At 44.3% G+C, this 25,949-nt stretch overlaps 1 protein-coding gene across 2 annotated transcripts; it reads left to right on the top strand.

Moving 5' to 3' along the window:
* The first annotated feature begins 248 nt into the window (after positions 1 to 248).
* Positions 249 to 25,133, top strand: LOC132830291 (galectin-4-like). Of its 2 annotated transcripts, XM_060847863.1 has the most exons (12): positions 249 to 547; positions 8,179 to 8,267; positions 9,011 to 9,218; positions 14,186 to 14,302; positions 15,583 to 15,621; positions 15,735 to 15,773; positions 16,538 to 16,576; positions 16,688 to 16,726; positions 16,838 to 16,876; positions 20,174 to 20,262; positions 20,665 to 20,833; positions 24,275 to 25,133. In XM_060847863.1, the coding sequence occupies exons 1-12, from the start codon at positions 512 to 514 to the stop codon at positions 24,419 to 24,421; spliced, it is 1,050 nt and encodes a 349-aa protein (XP_060703846.1). In that variant the 5' UTR covers positions 249 to 511; the 3' UTR covers positions 24,422 to 25,133. The 2 variants fall into 2 exon arrangements, with proteins under 2 accessions (XP_060703846.1, XP_060703848.1); XM_060847865.1 differs by lacking the exon at positions 16,838 to 16,876.
* The last annotated feature ends 816 nt before the right edge of the window (positions 25,134 to 25,949 follow it).

A 25,949-nucleotide genomic window follows, 5' to 3' on the forward strand; every position in this document is an offset into this window, starting at 1 on the left:
CGGCCCTTTCAGCCTGCTTTCCCCCCAATTCAATAAGGGGGTAGCTGATCTAATTCTTCCATATTTCTCTAACCCCTACCACCCATCCCATGAAGATTCTATCCTTCCCAACCTTAAAAAAAATCAAAGACTTCGCTTCTAGCAGTATTTCAGGAAGTGAGGGGGAAGAGGGTTCTGTCTCTCTGAAAAGCTCCACCCTTCGCTGAAGCCTCCCTTCAAAAGGGAAATCTGCCAGAAAACCTGGTATTTGAGACAATGTATCCAGGCCTTATTTGGGGGGGTGGGAGGAAGCTGTTAGGAAACTTGAGACAGTCTTGGGCAATGAACACATCAGTTTTTCCCCACTAAAACAGTTGGGAAATTCAATGGCAATAGAGCACTGATCTAAAAAAAACGAGTAACTGTAGCTGTTACTTTAACGGCCCTCCCCTAAAGGAAGTTACGACAGTGTACTCGCTGGTTTCGGAGCCTGCAGTTTGGAAGTGGATTTGGATCAGACTCCGGGTTAAAGATGAGCTTCGTACCGTCACAGCCCGTCTATAACCCGGTAAGTGTTCGGGGTGGGGCCGGCTCTCAGACGCAGCCAACGCTGCACAAACAAACCGTTAGCTTTTCTTCTCGCCCTCGCTACTGTACTTTAGGAACTTTCCAGGAGATCAACTGCAGAAGGAACATCCTCAGGGCTTGGTGCCAGTGAGGGATTTTGACTGAGTAAAGATTTACTTGAAAAAGGGGCGAAGAGGGTGGGGTTCATGTCCTTCATAATGACATTATCTCCAATCCGTGTTGTCACATCAACAGCTGGAGTTAACAACTGGGGACTGTCTCCTATTTAAGATGAACCCCAGCAAACTGATGCTTTACGCAGTGTTTTAGTCAAAATGCAATATCCTTCTGGAAGGTTTGTTCATGGTTAGAGATAAAAATTACACAACGCCAGGCTACAGTCCAACGGGTTTATTTGGAGGTACTAGCTACCTGACAAAAGCTTGTATTGCCAAATAAACTTGTTGGACTATAACCTGGCGTTGTGTACTTTTTTAACTTTGTCCACCCCAGTCCAACATCCACATCGTGATCATAGAGTCACACAGCAGTGAAACAGCCCAACCTATCCATACTGACCAGGTCTTCCTGAACTGAATAAGTCCCATTTGGCAGTATGTGGCCAATATCTCTCAAAGCCCTTCCTATTCATGTACCCAGTGAGATGCCTTTTAAGTGTCACAATTATACCAGCCTCCACACTTCCTGATGAAGGGTATCAACCCGAAACATTGATTTCTCTATCTCCTGATGCCTGGCTTTCTCTGTTTTTCCAGCCTCCTACTTGTCTACTTTGGATTCTAGCATCTGCAGTTTTTTTGTCTCAACCACTTCCTCTGGCAGCTTATCCTGTACACACACCAACCTTTGTGTGGAAAAAGTTGCCCCTTAGGTCCCTTTTAAATCTTTCTCATCTCACCCTAAACCTGTACCCTCTAGTTTTGGACTCCCCTACCCCAGGAAAAAGAACTTGGCAATTCACCTTATCTGTGTAATCTTTTTGAAATATAATCCCTGTTGTAATAATGGACAATTCGCTAAATATAATGAAGAAAGAAATCAATTTCTCAACTCTAAAGGTGTTAATGGGTGTGGGGAGAGAGTGGGAGAATGATGGTGGTTTACAGGATCAGCTAGGATCACAGTGAGCTGGATGGGCTGAACAGCCTACAATACTCCTATTTTTTATGTTTCTCAAACCTATTCTTTCATAGGATGGGGGTGTCACTGGTAGGCCCAGCATTTGCTCCCCCCTCCCTAATTCTCATTGAACGTAATGGCTTGCTCGGCTATTTCAGAGGATGGTTAAGAGTTAACCACGTTGCTGATGTTTGGTAGTCACATGGGTAAGGGAAACAGATCTCCTTCCCAGATGGGATTTCATCACAATCATCAATAGTTTCCTGTTCGTCAATACTGCAACTGGTTTTCAGTTTCAGATTCATTAAATTGAATTTAAATTTCATCAAAACCCGTAGCTCCAGCCTAGTTACAGAGTCAGAGAGTCATACAGCACGGAAACAGACCCTTCAGTCCAACCAGTCCATGCTGACCAGGTTCTCAAACTAAACTAGTCCCACCTGCCTGCGTTTGGCCCATATCTCTCCAAATCTTTCCTATTCATGAACTTATCCAAATGTCTTTTAAACGTCACAACTGAACCCACACCCACCACTTCCTCTGGAGGTTCAGTCCAACACAAACCACTCTGCGTTTTAAAAACAAATTGTTTTTTGTGTCTTTTTAAAATCTTTCTCCTCTCACCTTAAAAGATATGCTGCCTGGTCTTGAACTCCCCACCCTAGGAAAAGAGAGCTGCCATTCTCCTTGTCTATACTCCTCATGATTTTCTAATTCTCTAAGTACACCCCTCATCCTCCGGTGCCAGTGAAAAGAGTCCCAGCCTATCCCTATAACTCAAACCTTCCATTCCCGGGCCCTGTAGATGATTAACCCAATGATGTCACCATTGTGTCATGACCAACCTTTTATTTATGGGCTGAAGGGAACCATTCTATTATTGAGGATAGTTCAACCAGGAAGAGAATCACAGTTTAAACGTTAGACAAAAAGTCTGGTTGAGCTCTGAAGAAGGGTCACTAGACCAGAAATGTTAACTCTGCTTTCACTCCACAGAGGCAATTTCTGCTTCTGTTTCCCATTTTAAACATCAGCTGTTTACCTTAACTGTCATATTGTCTGCTTTTCTTTGAAGATTTGTTTTCTTATTCAAAGAGTCCTACGCCATTTTATAAATCAAATTTATCATTATCAAGTATTTTTAAGTTAATTTTATTGTCCACATTAAAATTGCTGGCAGTAAGTCTTATCTCTCCCTGTCATGTATTACAAAAAAAAATAGATTAGATTAGATTAGACTTACAGTGTGGAAACAGGCCCTTCGGCCCAACAAGTCCACACCGACCCGCCGAAGCGCAACCCACCCATACCCCTACATTTTACCCCTACCTACTTACAGTTTAAAATCTATCTTTTACTTACAGGCTACATTTATCTTGTTTGTGGGTGTGAGGAGTTTGCTGGTCCCTATTGAGATTAGGAAGTGTGACTAATAATTTCTCTTTTGTTGTACCATTAACATTGAGTGTTGGCCATGATACAGTGCTATAAGTTGAAGTTACAGTTCAGAACCTTGCACCACATTTAGGCTGAAAGACCATAGAACAGTACCGCAGAGGAAAAGGCCCTTCGGCCCATGATGCTGTGCTGAACATGATGTCAAATTAATGGCCTTCTGCCTGCCCTTGGTTCATATCTCTTCATTCCTTGTGCATTCATGTGCTTGTCCAGAAGTCCCTTAAACTCGCTTATTATATTTGCTTCCAACACCACCTCTGGCAACGCGTTCCAGACTCCTATCACTCTCTGCATAAAAAAAACCTTGCCCCCTCACATCTCCTTTGAACTTCCCCCCCCTTAAATGCGTGCCCCGTAGTATAAGACATTTTAACTCTGGGGAAAAGATGCCACTCTATAGATATTTCCTAATCAGTCTTTTCGGAGCTGTTAATTCATACCTCTGGAGCAATGTGACTTGAAGCCAGGCCTCCAGGATTAGTAGTAGGGATACTACCATTGCACCACAAGGGGCCTTCACATGTCCCTGGGTAGTATTGAAACAGTTGCTGTGCTGTTGGAGGTGGTGTCCTTCAAATGGGATATTAAACCAGTACCAATGTGTCCTTTTGGGTGGCAGTGAGAGATCCCATGGTAATATTTTGAAGGTGGAGGGGTGGAGGACTAGGGGGAGTTCTGCCCACTGTCTTGGCCAGTATTTACATCTTAACCCATAATAATTGAACATTTCTGGTGATAATCAAATAGTTCTTTGTAGGTCTTCTGCTTGAATTTTTTTTCTGCACTGCAACAATAACCGCACTTCACAAGTGGGTGGCACGGTGGCACAGTGGTTAGCACTGCTGCCTCACAGCGCCAGAGACCCAGGTTCAATTCCCGCCTCGGGCGACTCTGTGTGGAGTTTGCATATTCTCCCCGCGTCTGCGTGAGGTTTCCTCTGGGTGCTCCAGTTTCCTCCCACAGTCCAAAAATGTACGGGTTAGGTGAATTGGCCAGGCTAAATTGCCCGTAGTGTTAGATGAAGAGGTAAATGTAGGGGAATGGGTCTGAGTGGGTTACGCTTCGGCAGGTTGGTGTGGACTTAGCGAAGGGCCTGTTTCCACACTGTAAGTAATCTTAAAAAAAAGTACCCCAGTGCTTTAAGATACCTAGTGGTGAAAGGTGCTATATAAATGTAAATCTTTTCTTTTTCAGCTGTTGTGGTATTAGCAATTATTACAGAGGTGTTAGTAGTTAATTGCCTTTGTGAATGTGGTGGAGAGCTGCCTTCCTGAATCCTTCTGTTTGCTGTAGGTAGACCCACAATGCCATTAAGGAAGGAGTCCTTGGATTTTGATCTAGGGGCAGTGATGTATTTCCGAGTCAGGACAGTGAGTGAGTTGTAGATGAACTTGGTGGAGGTGTTCCCATGTATCTGCTGCCCTTGTCCTTCTGCATGGCGGCTATTGTGAAGTGCTGTTGAAGGAATTTGCATCTTGTAGATGGTATGTACCTCCCTGAGGAGCTCCTGCAGAGAGAGATCCTGGGGCTGAGACAACCGAGTGAAGAATGTTCACTTCCTTGGGCGGGTCCAGAACATACTCACCACCATCTTCTCGAGGGTGCACGGTAGAGGACAATAAATGGGATATTCACATTCTATGATTAAAGAAAGGTCTCTTGAAGCTTCCCTTCTGCACTTTCACTTGTCTTGCTCTAGAATCCTAAGATCTTTATTCTCCATGTTTATAAAAAAAACTTTGTGACTTCCAGTCAATTTGGGTGTGTGGGTGTGAGCTAAGAATTAAAAAAAATAACTTTGCCAAGTACTGAAAAATTTTGATTTGACACATTTCATTTTGCTGCATTTAAAATTACAGGCAATATTTCCATCACGTAGTTTGCGTTTTATGTTAAATACTGTTTGGTGCATCCAGCCAAAAGGACTTTGCATGGTTTCAGCCTCCTAATGTACTATATGACAGGAAGCCCTGGGTGGTACTCTGCTCCATGGATGCTTTGTTGTGGCTGCCTCTGGTTTTAAGTGCATTTCTCAGCTTGTAGTTTTGCACCTTATACAGAGGAACCACGATGAAACAGTATTTGGTTATCTGAATTTTAGATTATCCAGCAAGATCACAAGGTCCCGATGCTTGGCTAAACTGTGTTATCTGGCATTCAATTAACCAAATGAAATAGTCCCCACCCATGTCCTTCAGATAATTGAGGTTCCTCTGTAATGTGCCAGATTCTAACACTCGATCAGGGTTAGCTCCTTGTTCTGGAAGACCAGTCTGTGCAAGTGAAAGACAATATTTTACCAAATTGGTAAGCAGTTGATGTACTTAGAGTCATAGAGATGCACAGCACAGAAACAGACCCTTTGGTCTAACTCGTCCATGATGACCAGACATCCCAACCCAATCTAGCCCATCCTGCCAGCACCCGGCCCATATCCCTCCAAATCCTTCCTATTCATATTCCCATCCAGAAGCCTTTAAATGCTGTAATTGTATTAGTCTCCACCACATCCTCTGGCAGCTCATTCCATACACATACCACTCTCTGCGTGAAACAGTTGCCCCTTGGGTCTCTTTTCTCTCATTCCCCTCTCACCCTAAACCTATGCCCGCCAGTTCTGGACTCCCCACTGCAGGGAAAATTTAATTATCCATCTATTTATCTATCCATACTCCTCATGATTTTATAAACCTCTATAAGCTCCAACATTTCAGGGAACACAGCCTCAGTCTATTCAGCCTCTACCAATAGCTCAAATCCTCCAACCCTGGCAGCATCCTTGTAAATCTTTTCTGAACCCTTTCAGGTTTCACAACATCATTCCGATAACACTTTCTTCACTATTCTATCTATTTGCAACTCTACTTTCAAGGAGCTATGAACCTACACTCCAAAGTCTCTTTGTTCAACAACACTCCCTAGGATCTTACCATTAAGTGGATAAGTCCTCCTATGGAACATTCCACAGAGGACTAGCAAAAAAAAGTCATGCTCAGTTAACATGTGCTGTTGACTGATGGGAACTGGTATCAAACTTATAATGTGACCCACTGAGAGGTGAGACATTGCGAGTGATCACAACTAACTCTGGGTCTCTGAACACTACCTCCCACCTTTCCCTGGACACACAATGAACTGAAAGCTTCATCAGACCTAACAAAATATCATCATGAATTGATTCTCTCCTATCTTGTTGTAGCTGTATCAGACCTTGGTCAGGTTGTATTTGGAGTATTAAGTGCAGTTCTGATCACTGTACTCTAGGAAGGATGTGGAAGCTTTGGAGAGGTTGCAGAAGAAGTCCCCCCAGGATGTTGCCTGGATTGGAGTGTATTAGCTATGAGGGGAGGTTGGATAAACTTGGATAGTTTTCGTTAGAACTTCAGAGTTTGAGGGGCAATTTGATAGAAATATATAAAATTAAGAGGCAGGATAGAATGGATAGTCACAGTCTCTTTCCCACAGTGAAGATGTCAAATACTAGGGGGCATATGTTTAAGGTGAGTGGGGGAAAGTTTAAAGGAAATGTGTGAGGCAAGTCTTTTCTTGTTTTATAGAGGATGTAGATCCCTGGAATGTGCTGCCAGTGGAGCCGGTAGATGCAGCTACAACAGCAATAGTGAGGAGGCATTTAGACAGTCCGTGAATAGGAAGGCTTTAGTGGGATATCAGCCAAATGCTGGCAAATGGGACTAGGTCAGACTGGGATGTCTGGTCGGTACGGATGAGTTGGACTGAAGGTTCTGTTTCCGTGCTATATGATTCTGTGACACATGAACCATGTGCAGGCAGATGGAATTAGTTTAGAATAGCATCACAGTTGTTACAAACATGGTGGGCTTAAGTTAAGATTAGAGTGGTGCTGGAAAAGCACAGCAGGTCAGGCAGCATCCGAGGAGCAGGAAAATCGATGTTTCGGGAAAAAGCCCTTCATTAGGATGGGCTTTTGCCCGAAATGTCAATTTCCCTGTTCCTCAGATGCTGCCTGACCTGCTGTGCTTTTCCAGCATACTCTAATTTTGACTCTAATCTCCAGCTTCTGCAGTACCCACTTCCACCATGGTGGCCTGAAGGCCTGTTCTTTTGGTGTGCTGTTCTATGCTCTATGCCAATGGTAAGTCTGTTAAATGTTCAGTTGCAGGTTGATTCCTTACTAAAAGGCAATATGGATTGTTGTGTACTCTATCTGTTTTTGCTGCTGCCGAGAATAAATGGCTAGATCAACCCCATGCTCACGTCGCTTGTTCATCCCAAGTTTCAGTACAGCTCCCTCTGCAGCCAATACCTCATTCCTGCAGCCAGTCTCTCTTGCTGGAGTCCAGTGAACATTGACTGATGATTCAGTTCGAGAGAGAGCTGGAAGTTTTCCTTTTTATGACTGGGAGCGGGAGTGCAAGCATTTTGCCTTCCACCCTCTTTCTCCCAACCCTTCCCAGCGCTGCGACAAATTGCAGCAGCTCACTTCCCACGGGGTAAACCTGGGCACTGGCCTCTGGTCACATAACAGAGTCTTGATCTGCTGTACCATTCAATCAGATAGGGGCTGATCTTCCTCTGCTTCACCTGGCTGTCCCATACCCGCATCCCCCGATCATTTGTAGTGGCCAAAATGCATGGTTCTCTGGCCTAACAATCCCTGACAACTGAGAATTGTCAACTCTGGGGGGATAAAGAACTTCAAACTTCACCTACTCTCTAAATGAATAAATCTCTTCTCCTGCCAACCCTAAATGGCCAACCTTGTATTATAAAATTGTACCCTCCCATGTTCGAGACTATAACCAGACAGAACTGGTTCTCAGCATCCACCCTATTGAATCCTCTCGGATCTGTGTAGTTTGCTTCTTGAGGTGTCTTGGGGAAGGGGTAAATGATTCTCCTCTTCTCAAAATGCTTTGTTCTGATAAAACTCATTCTAAATTCCATCTGGATTGGATTCTGTGTCTTTTGTGCTGAAGGATTCCCAAGACTTTAATGAAATGCCTCTCGTCTTATCACTGGTCTACCTGATGGTTATTCTGTTTTATCTTTCAGTCAATCCCTTACATTGGGCCCATTCCCGGGGGCTTGCAGGATGGGAAGATGATCATGATCAAAGGACGAGTTCTTCCTCAGAGTGACAGGTACTCCTTAGAGAATGTCTCTTATAATCGTGTACTCGATTGTGTTCACTATCCAGCCTAGAAAAGCTTTGCATGTAAGTCTAAATGCTTCCAGTGTTGAGGTCCTCAGTATTGCAGCAGTCACCTGCCATTGAAGATACATTTACATCGACCTCTTCACAGATGTTGTGACATTCCTCTGGAGGAGGTGGGACTTGAACATAGGCCCTCTGGCTCAGGAGTATGGACACTACCACCACACCGCAGGAGCACTCTTGACATTGGTTGAAGTTGCTCCAATGGATGATGGGAACCATCAGGAAACTGATAGGTTTTGGTGGGGCCCTGTTCTTGGGAGTCAGCCATAATATTGGATTAATTTTAAATCCAACAGCCAATGGGAGCTGTAAGCTTCCTGCTTGAATTGAATTAGATTGAACGTGTAGACTGTTTTTCTCTGCTTGCTTCTGTGTGCCTCATTTTCCCATCTGTAGGTCAATGGGAAGTACAAATATTTTAGGAATGGCCTCATTTCAACTTGTGTATCAGTCTGGTTCCCTGTGACTCCAGTGATGGCCACATTCACTGAGCCAGACGGATCCCTCTTGTTTGAACCTGGTTGAGTGTGTATCATTATACACAGCTCTTGAAAATCGCGTCTGTGTTTCAGTGGCTGACCCACGTATCCCAGTTGCTGGGAGAATGTGGTTCTTCCTCACGGAGAGCTGGGCGTTGAGACATTTTGTGATTCTGTGTCCCCTCAGATTTCACGTGAATCTTCAGTGTGGCTCAGTACCATATCACTGTGATGTTGCCTTTCATTTCAACCCACGGTTTGAGAATCCGGGCTACGTGGTCTGCAACACTTACAAGGAGCAGTGCTGGAGCTCTGAGGAGAGGAAGCAGGAAATGCCAATCCAGAGGGGAGAATCTTTCCAAATTCTCATTCTTGTTCAGGCAGACTGTTACAAGGTAATTTGTGCAATGTTGCAGCTTTCTTTAAAAAAACCCTTTAACTATTTTTAATATTTTCGTGGGACATGGATATGCCAACATTTACAGCTCATTGCTCATTGTCTCTTGAGAAGAAGTGGTTTCTAGGTTATTTCAGAGAACGCTTAAAACACAACCACTTGCTATGTGTCTGAAGTTACATGTGTCATGGGGTAGCAGGGTGTTTTGGTGGTTAGCAATGCAATCTCACAGTGCCGGGGACCCCGGTTCAATTCTGGCCTTGGGTGACTGTCTACATGGAGTTTGCACATTCTCTCCGTGTCTGTGTGAGTTTCCTCCGGGTGCTCCTGTTCTCTCCCACAGTCCAAAGATGTGCAGGTTAGAGTGGAGTAGTGTTCAGGGATATGTAGGTTAGGTGGATTAGTCAGGGGAAATGTAGAGTTAGCGAGTTTTGAGAAGATTTGTAGGTCGGTTTGAGATTCTGGATGTAGGTTTGCTTGCTGAACTGGAAGGTTCATTTTTAGACGTTTTGTCACCATACTAGTGAGCCTCCAGATGAAGCACTGGTGGCCTGGCCCACTTTCTATTTATGTGTTTGAGTTTCCTTGGGTTGGTGATGTCATTTACTGTTCTTTTTCTAAGGGGCTGGTAAATAGGATCCAAGTCAATATGTTTGTTGATAGAGTTCCAGTAGGAATGCCATGCTTCTAGGAATTCTCGTGCGTGTCTCAGGATGGATGTGTTGTCCCTGTCCAAGTGTGGTCCTTCCTCTTCTGTATGTAAGGATACTAGTGAGAGTGGGTCATTTCTTTTTGTGGCTAGTTGATGTTCATGTATCCTGGTGGCTAGGGTTTTGCTTGTTTGTCCAATGTAGTGTTTATCCTAGTCCATCCTAGGACCAGCCAAACAGAGACACGCACAGGAATTCCTAGAAGTGTGGCATTCCAACTGGAACTCTATAAACAAACACATTGACTTGGATCCCATTTACCACTCCCTGAGAAAAAGAACAGGAAATGATGTCACCATAGGAAATGGTGTCACTACAGGAAATGACATCAGCCCAAGGAACCCCAAACGTAAAAATAGAAAGCGGGCTATGCCATCAGCACTTCATCCAGAGGCTCACTGATGATGTTCCCTAGTATGGTGATGAAACATCTAAAAAGGAACTTGCCAGCTCAGTGAGCAAACTTGCACCTGGAAATGTAGAGTAATAGGGTGGGGAAGTGGTTCTGGGTGGGATGCTCTTTGGAGAGTTGGTGTGGACTTGTTGGGCCAAATGGCCTGTTTCACACTGTAGGGATTTTATGATACCAGGTCTGACCTACATATCCTTCCCTTGGGGGCATTAGTGAACCAGATGGGTTTTTATGACTGAGCACAGACTAGCCTCTGTATTTGTTGAATTCGCAATCCACCAGCTGCAATAGTGGGACTTTAACTGGTGTTCTCAAACTACCTCTGTTACTAATCCAGTGATATGACTATTATATCATCACCTCTGCTATCATTCTTTGTGCCCTTGTTACAACTTGGGGGCGATACACTTTTTGGGATGTCTGTCTTGAGGAAGCTAGAGTTGGGTTGCTATAGACATCACTGGAAATGCCAACATTTTTATAGCTCATCCCTAATTGTTCTGTGAACCATGTGGAATGCTGTAGCGATTGAGGCTTCCTGCCCTACTCCCATTTCCTTCACTGAAGCTGCCTCTTCATGTTCCTCAACAAGAGAGCAAAGAAGGAAGGGACAGTTCTGTTGTTGAGTTACTGCTGTTAATCAGGAGAGAAGCCTGCAGTCTAGAGGCACTGGTGCTAGGGTAGGAACATCGTGGTCTCCCACTGTTCAGATAAAAAAAATCACACAACACCAGGTTATGGTCCAACAGGTTTATTTGGAAGCACTAGCTTTCAGGGCACTGCTCCTTCATCAGGTAGCTCCTGGATTGGGCCTCAGTCTGTTCCTCCGTTCCATTTACCCATTTCAGCTTCAGACCTTTTGATTCTTTTCCTTTTTTTTAAAAAAACTGTCCCAGTTTTGAAAGTTCTGACTGTTCCAGCACCTCCAGCCTTTTGAAAGTTGTGTTCTCCCTGAATTGATTCAACAATGAACTCCCATGTCCTTCTCCAGCTGGTAGATTCTGAGCCATGTTTGAGAAGAGCATCCCGAGGGAGCACTTTTTCACACACACAGGCCAGTGGAAATCCGTACCACTGGGATGATGAACTAAAGTCATGGGTTGCAAGCTCTGAGGCAATGCTGGTTGCCATGGAGATCTGACCGTGTGAATAACTGTGAGACAGCTTTAAATCCTCATACTTCTCCAAACTGTGAGGGTGACCTAAATGAGCTACCCTCGAGGCCTGAACTCTGAGTGTTACTGACTAGACCATCATTTCTTGCCTTATCCCTAATTCTCTGGGCCACCATCTTGAACAGCTGATGTCTGTCAGCATTTAGTGCTGTGCTGTTAGCGGGGTGATTCCAAGGCTAACACACTGAAAACGAAGGAATGGTAATAGATTTCCAAGTCTGGATGTTGTAGATGCTGTGGATTTGGGGAAACTTTCAGCGAATGGCATTTCCATCTGCCTGCCATACATGAGAGATAAACAGGTCAATAGGCCTGCTCCCATTTTCTAACCTCCAGTCAGTGAGTTAGTGTGGGTGTAAAGTAGAGATGAGGGAGTGGGCTGTTAGACCAGCTGTAGGGAAGGCTGCTGTTGATACTCTGGTATGTACATTGTAAATTATGGGTTATCAGGTCAGTCACTGATGAAATGTTTTCTGAACAAGTCAGCAGTGAACTGTGAGCTGTGAACCAAGAATGAAGGGTTCAGTGTTTCCTGCCCAGGCTGTCTGTGTTCACACCCAGAACACCCAAAGGACCTCTTCAGTTTGTGGCTACATCACCAGCTGTGTTTTCACAGCTCATGGGGTACTGACTCACCAACATCAGGGTATTTCCAGCTCTCACTTCCTGCAGAAAGGAGGACCAGGGCATATGACCATAAGAATGTGTATTCATTCAATGTGACCTCAGAGTCAGAAATTGCCCAACTGTTGTACAATGAGGAATTTGAGAATAAACCGTGTATGACACAGCTCTTTAAGGTGGACTCCTGTTTAAAATATGTTTTTAGTCTTTCTTTTAAACATTTTCTTTCATGTGACAGTGGCATCATTGGTAAGGTTGGCACTTGTTACTAATCCCATTTCCAGTTCACCTTGAAATCAGTGGCTTGTTGGGCCATTTCAAAGGACAGTTAAGGGTCAACCGCATTGTTGTGGGCCTGGAGTCATATGTAGGCCAGACCAAGTAAGAATCATAGAATCCCTACAGTGTGGATTCGGCCCAACAAGTCCATGCTGACCCTCTGAACAGTAACCCACCCAACCCCATTCCCCTACCCTAATACTTTACATTTCCCCCTGACTAATGCACCTAGATCCCTGAACACTCTGGGTAATTTAGAATGGCCAATTCACTTAACCTACGTATCTTTGGATTGTGGGAGGGAACCAGAGCACCCTGAGGAAACCCACGCAGACAGTGGGAGAATGCGTAAGCTCCACACAGACAGTCGCCCCCGAGGCTGGAATTGAACCCGGGTCCCTGGCGCTGTGAGGCAGCAGTGCTAACCACTGTGCTATCTAATGACAGCAAATCTCCTCCCATAATGGCATTACTGACCAATTGATGGTAGTTTTATGGTCACCATTACATAGATGAGCTTCCAATTCTACACTTTAAGTGATTGAATTCAAATTCTATAAATTGCTGTGACATTACTAATGTGCCGCCTTCCTGATGAAGGGCTTTTGCCTGAAACATCGATTTTCCTGCTCCTCGGATGCTGCCTGACCTGCTGTGCTTTTCCAGCACCACGCTGATCTGCCACCTTCGACCTCCAGTTTTATTGTTCCTAGTAAATGGCCTCCAGAATGATTGGGATGGGCACTATATGTTTTAGCATTGAGGCCCATGACAAAATAAAAACTAAACATGTTGGTGGTTAAAGCTGCAATCTGTGAAATTGGAGTAAATCTCACATTTTTTGGTTCCTGCTGTTGTTGTTGTCTTTTTGATGTTCCCTAAGGCAGGTTTGTGTACTTGATTAGGAATATGGTCGCTGGTGCATTTCTGTGACACCCAGGCAATTGAACAGGAACAGGCCTCCTGTGTGGTTTATACAACCCTGAGGGGTTCCTTACCAACAAAGACTGGGGGGGTCCCAGGCTGATTTAGCTTCTACCTTTGTCATCAGCAATACTCAGCGTGAGATAGAGAATTATAGAATCATGACAGTGTGGAAGCAGGCCATTTGGCACATCGTTTCTTCCCCGACCCTCCAGTCAGCGTCCCTCCCAGACTCTCTATCTTTGTAATCCTGCCTTCCCCATGGCTAATTCACCTAACCTGCACATCCCTGAAAACTGTGGGCAATTTCCCATTGCTAATCCACCTAACCAGCCTGTCTTTGAACTGTGGGAGGAAATTCACACAGACACGGGGAGAATGTGCAAATTCCACACAGACTGAGGCTGGATTTGAACCCAGAATCCCTGGCGCTGTGAGGCAGCAGTGCTAACCACTTAGCCATCGTGCCCCCCCCATAGGTGGGATGGACAGGGTTGCTACTACAGGCTGCCATTCACTGTATGTAGTTAAAGGTGGGGAAGGCAGAGGTGAGACTCCATTATCTCCCTCCAGCTTATGGTTAAAGACAAAGTGGTTGCTCCTCATTTGTGTTTCGGATGATTGAGAGAACAACTTGGGGCACTGTACTGTTTCTGAGATCTGACAGTCTGAGGAGAGGGAAAGGAGAAATGAAACCGAAACAACCAGAAATCAAATACTTGCTCTCTATTTAAAAAATTGTCACCATCCCACTGATGTCCCACAAAATTACCAGAGGCTTTCTGGATCATTAACCCCTTGTGTTACCAGCTATTTTCAAGCATGTTGTTTTGTTGTCAAGGTGGCGGTGAACGATAAACACTTCCTGGAATTCAAGCATCGTATCCCGATCTCCAGAGTAGACAGCATTTCTATCGATGGTCAAGTCGAGATTGTCTCCATCAGCTTCCTAAACAATGTGAGTAAAGCATGGGGCATCTCTATTTGAGACAGTAAGAACTGTTAGTGACAGTCTGAACGTTACCTCGGTGAGCTCAGTATAAATTTCCAAACAGTGAGCTTTGGCAAGTTCCTCCATGTGCGACACAGCAGCAGCCTGGAGTGGTGTACTGTCAGTTGACACAACTTGGTCATGTCTGAAATGATGAACATGATGCAGAGTAAACCAGCAGCAATTAATCTTAATGGAACCAAATCAAGCAGGGGAGTCACTGTGAAGATCTGGATTGGGGTGGGGTGTCTCTCTTATCCGTATTGGTCAATAAACACGAGCAGTTTAGTCTGGTTCTATAAGATTTCACACTTTATTCAATCTCAGCCGGGCACAGGTTGTCCAGTAACACAGAGATCAAACACTTCCGTGTTCCTCAGAGAAACTACGCACATGGCTTAAGACAAAGATGTTTTTATACTTTTATTTTGAGACAAGTACAGGCCATAACCAGAGTGCACATTCAAACAATTACTAATCGATTTTAATGAAATGACTTTATTGAAAGCAATTTAGCCCATAGATATTTCCTGGGAGCCGACCTTATTTTCCAACATCCAAATATTCCTATCCCGCGAACCTAGTCTCTGCACCTGCACTTGCAAGGTCAGTTAGGGTGGCTAGAAATGTCTTATCTAGTCTAGTTATTTCTATGCTGTAAAGGAAGCATTGTCTGCTAATCTTTGTTGAGACAGACTGTGGTTAGTTCAGCTTTTAGCAGGGCTACAAGCCATTTTATGTAGCTTTAAGCAGAATTGTCAATTTGTAGCCAAGAAGCCATTTTGTCATGTTATTTGCATTAAGAAGCCATTTTATTGCTGCCTATGTTAGCAACAGCATGCATTAAATGATTGCACCTGACTACAACTAGGTACTTGAGCCTCTATTCAGATTTCAAATCCTCAACTGGTTTGAGCTGCAGTCACTATTCAAAAAGGATAAATATGGAAAGAGTTCTTCCAACTGCCCTCCGCCAGAGGGAGGAAGATTTCAATGTTTGTTCACTCAAAGCCATTCAACATTATGAAAGTTTTCTGGACTCTCCTTCCTCTGAAGAAGGGTCACTGAAACGTTAACTCTGATTTCTCTCCACAGATGCTACCAGACCTGCTGAGCTTTTCCAGCAACTTTTTTTTGTTTCTGATTTCCAGTGTCTGCAGTTTTCTGAGAATGTTGTGATTTGAGTTATCATTTAAAATGACTTGATGTTTGTGGATTAATCTCTCTTTCTTTCTCCTCACTTCCAGACTGCTCCCATGTTTGCTCCCCCTGCCTTTGCTAACCCGGTAAGATTTGTTCTCTGACTAGTGAATCCACTGACTGGTCATCGAAAGTTTTTAATGCTTTCATTGTTTCTTGAGACCTGATCACACCTCTCTCTCTCTTCTCTCTCTCGCAGGCTGGTTCCATGTTTCCTCCCACTATCCCGGCCAATCCGGTAAGTTCGGAATTTTTTTGCTGGAACTCAAACTCCGTTTCCCATGTCCTGCCCTCCACCCCTTTCCCTGGCACTCAGTCCGTTCACAATCTCAGCAGCTCATTTAACCCTGAGGTGAGCTCTTGACCTGCTGAGAAGCCAATGCTAAGATCCTCTGCTTCCAGCTGTTTAACCCCCTCCTGCCTTGGTCCATTTGCTGCTGAAACTTTGTTATTTTGGGGCTTGAATATTCCAACGCCCTCCTGCCTGCTCTTCTACACTCTATTCCTCTCTAAACTTAAGGTTGTTCAAAAGTCTACTGTCTGTCTTAACTCTTGAATGTCCCAAACTCCTGTGACTTCAGGTTGAGTGATGTCTTGATTTTAAAATTCTCATCCTTGTTTACAAATCTCTCCGAGGCCTTGCACCCTCTCTGTCTTTGTGCCCACAACTGTCTGAGACATTGGCACTCCCCTAACTCTGGCCTCCTGTACCTGGTTGGTGACTATGCCTTCTGTTGCCTGGGCATCACATTCTCTGGAATTTCCTCATTACACCTCCCGGCCTCAGGACCTCGCTTCCCTCCTTTGAGATACTCGTTTAAGATCTACCTCTTTTGCCAACCTTATCTGACCTCATCTATTTTTACGTGGTTTTCACTATATGACATTTTATAATGCTCCTGTGAAGTTTTATCATGTTAAAGCTGCTTTATAAGTATAAGTTGTTGTAATTACACGGGCCAACCTCTGCCAATACTGATTAACTGTCTCCTCATTTCCCAGGCTGGATCCATGTTTGCTCCACCTGCATTTCCCAACCCGGTAAGTTACATCCTTTGCCCAGTGAATCCACTGAGACGTTGGAATTTTTAATTTCTTCATTTTTCAAGGATGTGCTCATCTCTCTCTTTTTTTCCTCGACTTACTTCCCAGGCTGGATCCATGTTTGCTCCACCTGCATTTCCCAACCCGGTAAGTTTCAGCCTTTGGCCAGCGAATCCACTAATGAGATGTTGGAATTTTTAATTGCTTCATTTTTCAGGATATGCTGATTGCGCTCTCTCTCTCTCTCTCCACTTCCAGGCTCCCCCCATGTGTGCCCCACCTTCCTTTGCCAACTTGGTACGTTCCAGTTTATTTTCTCGTTGTAACAATCCACTGAATGGCAAAAGTGAGGACTGCTGGAAACCAGAGTCTAGATTAGTGGTGCTGGAAAAGCACAGCAGGTCAGGCAGCATCCAAAGAGCAGGAAAATCGACGTTTTGGGCAAAAGCCTTTCATCAGGAATGAAGGCAGGGAGCCTCGGGGGTGGAGAGATAAATGGGGGTGGGGGGGTGATGTAATTCTCACTGAGGGAGCTCAGATGGGTTTGGTGAGATCCAGTGAGGATTCGCTAACCCTTGTGATGTGAATCACTTCCCCAAACTTGACATGACTTGCATTTTCCAAAAAAAATGAATTTTCAGCCCCATGTTTCTCTTTGAATAGCTCCTTTTATTCTTTCAGTGAAATGCCTGATCCTCATGGAGTGTTTTTTGTCTTGGATTCAGTGCAGGATCCACATGGAAACTAATAAATTTAACTTCAATAAAATTGTCTCAGACCAATCATTTCTCACTCGGTAGTCAGAAAAGATTGTAATGTCGTGTTTTGTTAGTATTTCAAGGAATTGTGTTTAAGTCTATAACAGTAGTCCCTACTTTCTGTTAATATGTTCTCTGGAATCTAGGAACTCCCTCCCTAACGTCATTGTGGGTCTACAACAGCATGTCACCTGCAGCGGTTCAAGAAGGCAGTTCACCACCACCTTCCCAACGGGCAGTTATGCAGCAGCAATAAATGCTGACCCAAGCAACAATGCCCGCTGCCCACAAGTGAATTTAAAAATAAAACAGGAACAGTTTGGATTAAAACATGTTGGATAAGCTGAGACATTTTTCACTGAAGTTGCATCTTGAAACAGCAAATCAGGGCAGGACATAAACAGAGGAACCTTGATTATCTGAAGGACTCGGGCAGGGAGTATTTCATTTGGTTAATTGAATGCCGGGTAATCGATGCCTGATAACATAGTTAGCCATGCATCAGGACCTTGTGATCATTTCGGATGATCTGAAGTTTGGTTAATTGAATGCTGGATAATCGAGGTTCCTCTGTACATTTAATGGCAAAGTCCTAGGGAATGTTGCTGAACAAAGAGATCTTCGAATGCAGGTTCAAAGCTCCTTGAAAGTGGAGTCATTGGTAGATAGGGTAGTGAGGATGGTGTTTGGTACACTTGCCTTTATTGGTCACTGCATTAAGTCTTGGAGTTGGGAGGTCATGTTGCAGCTGTACAGGGCATTGGTTAGTCCACTGTTGGAATACTGTGTGCAATTCTGGTCTTCCTGCTTTAGGAAAGATGTTGTCAAACTTGAAAGAGTGCAGAAAAGATTGACAAGGATGTTGCCAGAGTTGGAGGGTTTGAGCTGTAGGGAGAGGCTGAACAGGCTGGGGTACAAACTAATCACCGTTACCAGTGATTATAATCATCAGGAACTCCTTTGCCACTATTCCCCTCTGATAGAGATTATTAAGGCTTGCCCAATTGCAGACAATCTCTCTGTTTCCCATCCTTGTGTTTTTCTTGAGAAAGAAATAAATTAACCTTTTCAAACACACATCTGGGCTGGCTGGGGCTTGAGCCCAAACTTCCAGGCCTAAAGGTAGGTGCACTACCACTATGCTATGAGACCCTTTTTAATTGCCTTGAGAACAAACACTGTGTGTATCTGGTCAATATTTTGTAAACTGAATGTTTTCCTGCTGAAGTATGAATCAGACCTGTCATGGAATTTATTATTTGAGACCTAGAGCAGCTGAGGCTGGTATTTCTCCCCTCTGTTTTCACTCTAATTCTTCTACTCTCCATTCCCAGTTCTTTGGAAGTTGCTGACTCCACCTGGGGGCAGGCAGTCCTGTGATGCAAGTATCAGTACTCCCCAGTAAATCTGGACAGGATAGTGCTGGGCTATTCAGCTGCAGGGGGCTTCACTATCCAGTCCATCCGAACCGCATGTTTAACTGTGCTCAATGGACAGCAGTCAGGTCTGGTTGATCTAGCACCTTGTGAAGGTGATAATTGCTCCTTCACACTCTGTGCCAACTGTGTAGTGAACAGAGGGGGGTTTCTGAGTGTCATCAGGGATTCCCCCTGCTTTCCCTTCCAGTGACACACAGCACTCACTCAGTCCTGCAGAGAGACCCAGAGAAGTAGATTTGCTCTGCTCCCTCTCCCAGAGAGACCCAAACTGGCTTGCTGGCTGCAGGCTCCCCCTACAGGAGAGAGGGCAATTCACTGGGAGGTTTGATCGATTCCAGGTGAGGTGAATTGGCCATGCTAAATTCCCTATAGTGTGTTCAGGGATGCGTTGGTTGGGTGCATTTAGTCAGGGGTAAATGTAAAGTAATAGGGTAAGGGAATGGATCTGGATGGGTTACTCTTTGGAGGGTCGGTGTGGGCTTGTTGGGCCAAATGGCCTGTTTCCACACTGTAAGGATTCTATGACTTCTATGATACGACGTTTTGAGCCCAGGACTGCGTCATTTGGTGAATTTGAGACAGACACCACTAGGTGGAGCACTGAGACTCCATGTGCTTTTAAACTCTCACCAGAGGCAAGCTCACAATAAATGCAACTAAGGTCATCAGGGCCAGAGAAATATATTTACATTGGGGGAGGGGGCTCTTGTGGTGCAGTGCCTTCGAGTTTCCCCTGTTCCAGAGCTGTGTCATAACTTTTTTTTAAATACAACACAGAGGAAGAGTCACAATATGTTTTAATTTCAGGTAGCCCATCAAGACACTTTGGTTACACTGGAAAACTATTGTGTGTTGGGATTTGAATGATCCTGTCATAACTGGCATGATTATTTCTCTTGGTAGTCATCATGAGCTTTTAGTGTCAAGATTAGAGTGGTACTGGAAAAGCACAGCAGGTCGGGCAGATCCAAGGAGCAGGACAAATCGATATTTCTGGCAAAAGCCCTTCATCAGGATGACCTGCTGTGCTTTTTCGGCACCACTCTAATCTTGGCTCTGATCGCCAGCATCTGCAGTACCCACTTCCACCTGTCATGAGCTTTTATACCGGTGCTGTGATGCTGTGGGTAAAGCAGAAGAACAACTCGCATCGGTCTTAACATTTGCTTCCTGCTCCGTTAAGGTTATGGTCTTGGTCACTGTTTTAATATGCAGCATTGCGTCCGATCCAACTTACTGTCGCTATGGATCCATCATGGAATCCTACAGTACTGAAGAAGCACTTTGGCCCGTTGGCTTTGTAAACTTCTCTACGCTTCACTCACCCAGTGGGAAGGAATTGTGCTCACAGGATAAATAATTGATTTTTAATTCTCAAAAAACATGGTTTCTTGCAGCAAGTTCCTTTCAAGGCCCCAATCCAGGGAGGATTCTTTGTCTCGAGATCGATTGCCATTCAGGGGACTGTCGCACCAAATTGTGGCAGGTATGTGACCTCCAACATTGAGTTTACGAGCTGATTTAACCTCTGTTCATTCAATGTGGGTATGTTAAGGAGGTTTCCAACACCTGGATTTTCCATGTTATCTTCTTCAAAACACTTTGGATCTTTAGGTGGATAAATTAACTGGGTCTTTTTGGAGGGAGTTCTGAACAGGACTGGTCTGACGTTGGTAAATGTTGGCCAAGTTTCATTATCAGATAAGGACCTGTAATGTTAGAGAGCCAACGGAAGAAATGATGCGTAGTTGAGTTGGAGTAACACAAAACCAGATCAAGTTGTAAACTCTAAATCATTGCTGTGGTCCAGTCTCTTTGTTACACGGTAATTGGAAAAGCCCTGTTACTGCCTGCTCTTGAACCTTTTATCTCTCTTACTCTTTTCCAGTTTTTCCATTAATCTGAAGCCAAGCACTTCTCCCGACATTGCTTTCCATATCAGTCCGCGATTCCGCACTGAGAAGGTGGTTGTGCGAAACAGCTACCTGCGGAATTCCTGGGGCAAGGAAGAGAGGGCTTTGGCTGAAAATCCGTTTTCTCTCGGACAGCCCTTTGAGGTGGGTGCCTGAACAAGTTAGTGGTTGGAGTACCAGGAGAGCTCCCACCTGGTACAGGTTTGACTTTCAGGTTGTCATTTTTAAACACAAACAATTCACTCTTAACCTTTTAAGAAAGATAACTCACTCTTGTCATGCATCTGGCCTGTTGTGACAGCCGTCCATAGCAAAATGGTTGACTCCTAATTGTCCTCTGAAATGGCCAAGCCGGACACTCATACAGCACTCTTCAATCCAACAAGTCCGTGTTGACCACAATCCCAAATTAAACTAGTCCCACCTTGGCCCATTTCCCTCTAAGGTGTACTTATCTAATTTTTTAAATGTCACTATATCCATATCTACCACTTCCTCAGGAAGTTCATTCCACAAACAATACACTCTGTATTTTAAAAACAAGTTGCCTCTCATGTACTTTTAAATCTTTTTCCTCTCACCTTAAAAAATATGCTCCTGAGTCTTGAAATTCTCCACCCTAGGGGAAAAGACACCTGATATTTACCTTATCTATACTCCTCATTTTATAAACCTCTGTAAGGTCACCCCTCAATTTCCTGCACTCCAGTGAAAAAGTCCCAGCCTCTCCTTTAACATCCTGCTAAATCATTTCTGAACCCCCTCCAGCTTAATATTACAACAGGGTGACCAGAACTGGACATGGTACTGCAAAAGAGTCCTGTACAACCTCAACATGACATCCCAACTCCTATACTCCGAGGTCTGAGCAATGAAGGCAAGTATGCTAAATGCATTATTTACACCCAGTCTAAATGCAAGCTTCAAAGATTTATGTACCTGAACCCCAAGGTCTCTCTGTTCTATAACACTACCCAATAGTATCTCAATACTTCAATAATATCAAATCCCTGCAGGACGTGTTCAACACGTGAAATTACGACAGTTCAAGAAGGCACCTCACCACCACCACCGCAAAGGAAGTAGCGATGGACAATCAACACTGTTACAAATGGCATCTAAACCATCGCTGATTATTAACTATTCCCTTGTGCCAGTCTGTACCTTTTCCCCCATTTCTATTCAAATAATCATCCAGTTCCCTCATAAATGCCTCCGTTGAATGTGAATGAAGATTTCTGTTTTCAGGTCCTGTGGAGACCAGGAACCTTTCCTTTGTTTGTCATCTGAAGGTCGATATATTTTTCAATGCTTTGATCCCCTGGAAACACATGGGACAGCAGCCCCAAGGTGTCAGCTGGTCATTGAAGAGTCCACAGGCAGCCTTTACAGTCTTGTTTGGTTGTTGGGTGTTTGTTGGAACTGGCTTGGCAATTTCAGAGGACAATGTTATTCTGCTTAACTAATGGCTGCTTCCCCAGAATAGCTGGTGAGACCTGGGCTGTCAAGCTGTTGGGAAGACCATAAGACATAGGAGTGGAAGTAAGGCCAGTTTCTAATTCTTCCATTTTAAGGATTGCATCAATCTGGTCTTGCTGCAGCAATCTCTTGCAGTTTGTTTGGTGCATAGCCTTCTTTAACACGTAATTAAAAACTGCAAGGAGGTGGATTTCTAGAACCCTGTCAGAGTAGTGCTGCTTCATGATGAAATGCTCCAGTGGGCCCTTGTGTTTCTCAAGCCGGAGGGTGAAGGAACCACCGCTGGCTGCTGGTTGGCCCAAGCACAGCCTTGTATTATTGCCAGGTTTTAAACTGACAGCTCCATTATCAGTGACGGAAAAGGAATGTACACTGAAACAATGAGACGAAGGCTTGATTTCCCATCTTGGGCATTAGAAATGACCCTTTGCAAATTCCTCCAAGTGACCTTGCTTTGACCAATATGACATGGACCCCACCCCACCCCACATTGAAACGTTAGGACTTGGGGTAAGTCCTTCAACCCCGACTACGTTCTGCCATTCAGTGAAAATGTTAACATTATTATTCATTCATTCATGGAACGTGGACGTTGTTGGCTCTGCCAACATTTATTGACCATCCCTGGTGGCCCTTGAGAAGGTGGTGGTGCACTGCTGTCCATGTGCTGTTGTTACATCTACAGTGTTGGCAGGGAGGGAGTTCCAGCATTCTGACCCAGTCAAACTGAGGAAAAGACAATATAGTGACATGACAGGAGAGTCACATTCTTGGGGGCGGGGGATTGTTGATGGTGTTTCCATGTTTCTGCTGCCCTTCATCTTTTAGGTGATAGTGTTTGTGGGTTTGGAAGGTTCTGTCTGAGGATCTTTGGTGAATTTCTGCAGTATATCTCGTAGATGGTACACGCTGCTGCTACTGAGTGTCGGTGGGAGTGGATGTTTATGAACATGGTGCCAGTCAAGCAGGGGCTACTTTGTCCTGGATGGTGTCAAGCTGCTTGAATGTTGTTGGGGCTGCACCCATCCAGTCAAGTGTGGAGTATCCCATCCCACTTGTGCCTTGTAGATAGTGGACAAGCTTTAGAGAGTCAGGGGTTCACTTGCTACAAGGCTCCGACCTGCTCTGGTAGCTACAGAATTATGCGGCCACTCAATTTGAGATTTTGGTCAGCGGTAACCTCCAGGATGTTGATGATGGGGGATTCATTAATGTTAATGCCATTGGATGCCAAGGGATGATGGTTAATCCTTTTGTTGGAGAGGTGGTGATTGATCTATGATCTAACTCCATACATCTGCCTTTGTCCCTTTCAAACACTTGTGGGTGGCACAGTGGTTAGCACTGCTGCCTCACAGCGCCAGAGACCTGGGTTCAATTCCTGCCTCAGGCAACTGACTGTGTGGAGTGTGCACGTTCTCCCTGTGTCTGCGTGGGTTTCGTCTGGGTGCTTCGGTTTCCTCCCACAGTCCAAAGATGTGCGGGTCAGGTGAATTGGCCATGTTAAATTGCCCGTAGTGTATGGGCTGGTTGCGCTTCGGCGGGTCGGTGTGGACTTGTTGGGCCGAAGGGCCTGTTTCTACACTGTAAGTAATCTAATCTAATCTAGTTCGCTTGGCAAAAAATCCATCACTAATAAGTGGCCTGTCATGAGTTAACCATTTGTAGAGGCTGGTTGCCGTCACATTTTCATGTCTAATTTACCAAAGCATCTGGCTCCAGTCTTTCAGCTGAGAACTTGCCTCCACGGTGTGAAAATAGTTTCTACCTGCCTTATTGAATCCTCTAAATATCTAGCAGATCCAGAATAATCAACTCTTAACTCTTGAAATTCCTGTGATATCTCTGCGGTTCAAAGCTCCAAGTCCAGTTTTTACCATCCGGACATGGAAATGTATCGGCCTGCATTATAAATGAGCAGGCCCCCACTTTGAGCATTTGCCACTGTTTAGGGAAGCAGTCGTTTGCCTTGGTAGATTTTTTTTTGTTGTGAAGTGATCTCATTCTCGTCCACTTTGGGCTAAAGGTGTAGGTGGGTATGGGTAGGACCTAATCTTTCTGGTTTGCTAACCTGACCATTCATTGCTGTCCTTCCTATTCTGTCAGATTACCATTCTGTGCGAGCAACTTTTCTTCAGGGTGACTGTCAACGGTCGTCATATTTTTGATTTCAACCATCGTTACCAACCGATCCAGCAGATCAACGAGCTGCAAGTCGAAGGGGACGTGACTCTCTCCAACGTTTCTGTTTAAAACTCCGCCTCCAAAACCCACTGACATTCAGTGTCCGTCAAATCCGACTTGCTTTTGCAGTGGGGGTGATGGAGGAAGGGATGGTAGAAGGTGGAGATATAATTCCAGTGAGACTCTGAACTTTTTATACCTTCTGCAGTGTTTCACAATATAAGACCATTTAATTGGGAAAACTTGGCAAGATTTGCATAATGATTGGTCCATATGCTAAAAGCCTATATGTTTGAATCATTTTCTCCTACCACATTTATTATTAACCTCTCTCTAAGAATGAAAGTTATGTGAAGTAATTACCATTTTATAAAATCTGCCTTTTCATTTCTTACAGTTAAATCCTTTCTAATGAGCAAAGGCAAACCATATTTTTCAGCAATTGGTGAGGTTTGATATTTCGAGATTGTGTTTGTTACATGAACGAATTGTTCCTCACTGAGATGGATTATTCCTAAATTCGTCTTTCGCTGAGTGAGAGCTCTTCCCCACTCTTTGTGATTCAGTGCTGCAAGGCAAACTGCCCACTCTTTCCTTCCAGCCTTGCCTTTGGCTACATTTCCCTGAGATTGTCATGCAATCTGTTTATGTATGTCACCACTTTATTTACTAGCATGCTGTGAATCCTGTATGTATTCCTTGTTCCCAGTAACTGGTTCAGACTTTGAGATTAATCTGATTTACTACGGAATTCTATAACCATAATAAACCTAAAAAGAAAAGCCAAATATTGCTGGTGTTTTGTTGTATTTCAGTGTAATCTAACTAATTATCTCTTATGTAACAGCCACATCTCTCTACAAGCCACCAGCCTTCACCAATATAATTGAACTGAAAAACTTCTACCATAAGGAGAAATATATACAGAGCAGACTTCTCTCCCTATTGTCTTGCTTTCAGTTCTACCCACTGACCTTCTCCATTAATCTTTAATGGTCCTCTTACCTCAAGCCTGTCCCTTACCATGTCCATCAGTGACTATTGCTGATCAGTGAAAAGTTACCACTGCCCTAGATGGCCACTCTCTCATTAGGGAGATGACTAGTGTTGAGTTTAACCTAAGGGTCACCACACGTGAGGGCAGGTTGAGAAGGTGGGACCTCCATGGTAAACTCAGGTGGAGTGGGAATCAAACTTGTGCTGTTGGCATCACAAACCAGCCATCCAACTAACTGACTCTAATACCTCGTCTCTAACAAGAATGTACTACTCAGACCTCTTGGCATCATGGTAGCCCACAAACCCACCAACACACTAAAACAGCCTGAAAGACCCTATGCAGACAATGAGCAAAACTAACGTTATTTACAAAATATCGTGTAAGGACTGTAACAAACACTACATTGGACAAACAGGCAGAAAACTAGCCACCAGGATACATCAACATCAACTAGCTACAAAAAGACATGACCCTTCTCACTAGTACCCTCACATACGGATGAGGAAGGACACTACTTCGACTGGGACAATACATCCATCCTGGGACAAGCCAAACAAAGACACACATGAGAATTCCTAGAAGCATGGCATTCCAACC

The sequence above is a fragment of the Hemiscyllium ocellatum genome, chromosome 31 (genome assembly GCF_020745735.1).
Source record: "Hemiscyllium ocellatum isolate sHemOce1 chromosome 31, sHemOce1.pat.X.cur, whole genome shotgun sequence".
NCBI classification, from domain to species: Eukaryota; Metazoa; Chordata; class Chondrichthyes; order Orectolobiformes; family Hemiscylliidae; genus Hemiscyllium; species Hemiscyllium ocellatum.

Coding starts and splice junctions, on each gene's coding strand:
- LOC132830291 (XM_060847863.1), top strand. CDS start 512: ATGAGCTTCGTACCGTCACAGCCCGTCTATAACCCG. Junction 8,268..9,010: donor GTTCTTCCTCAGAGTGACAG/GTACTCCTTAGA, acceptor GTGTCCCCTCAG/ATTTCACGTGAATCTTCAGT. Junction 20,834..24,274: donor CTCTCGGACAGCCCTTTGAG/GTGGGTGCCTGA, acceptor CTATTCTGTCAG/ATTACCATTCTGTGCGAGCA.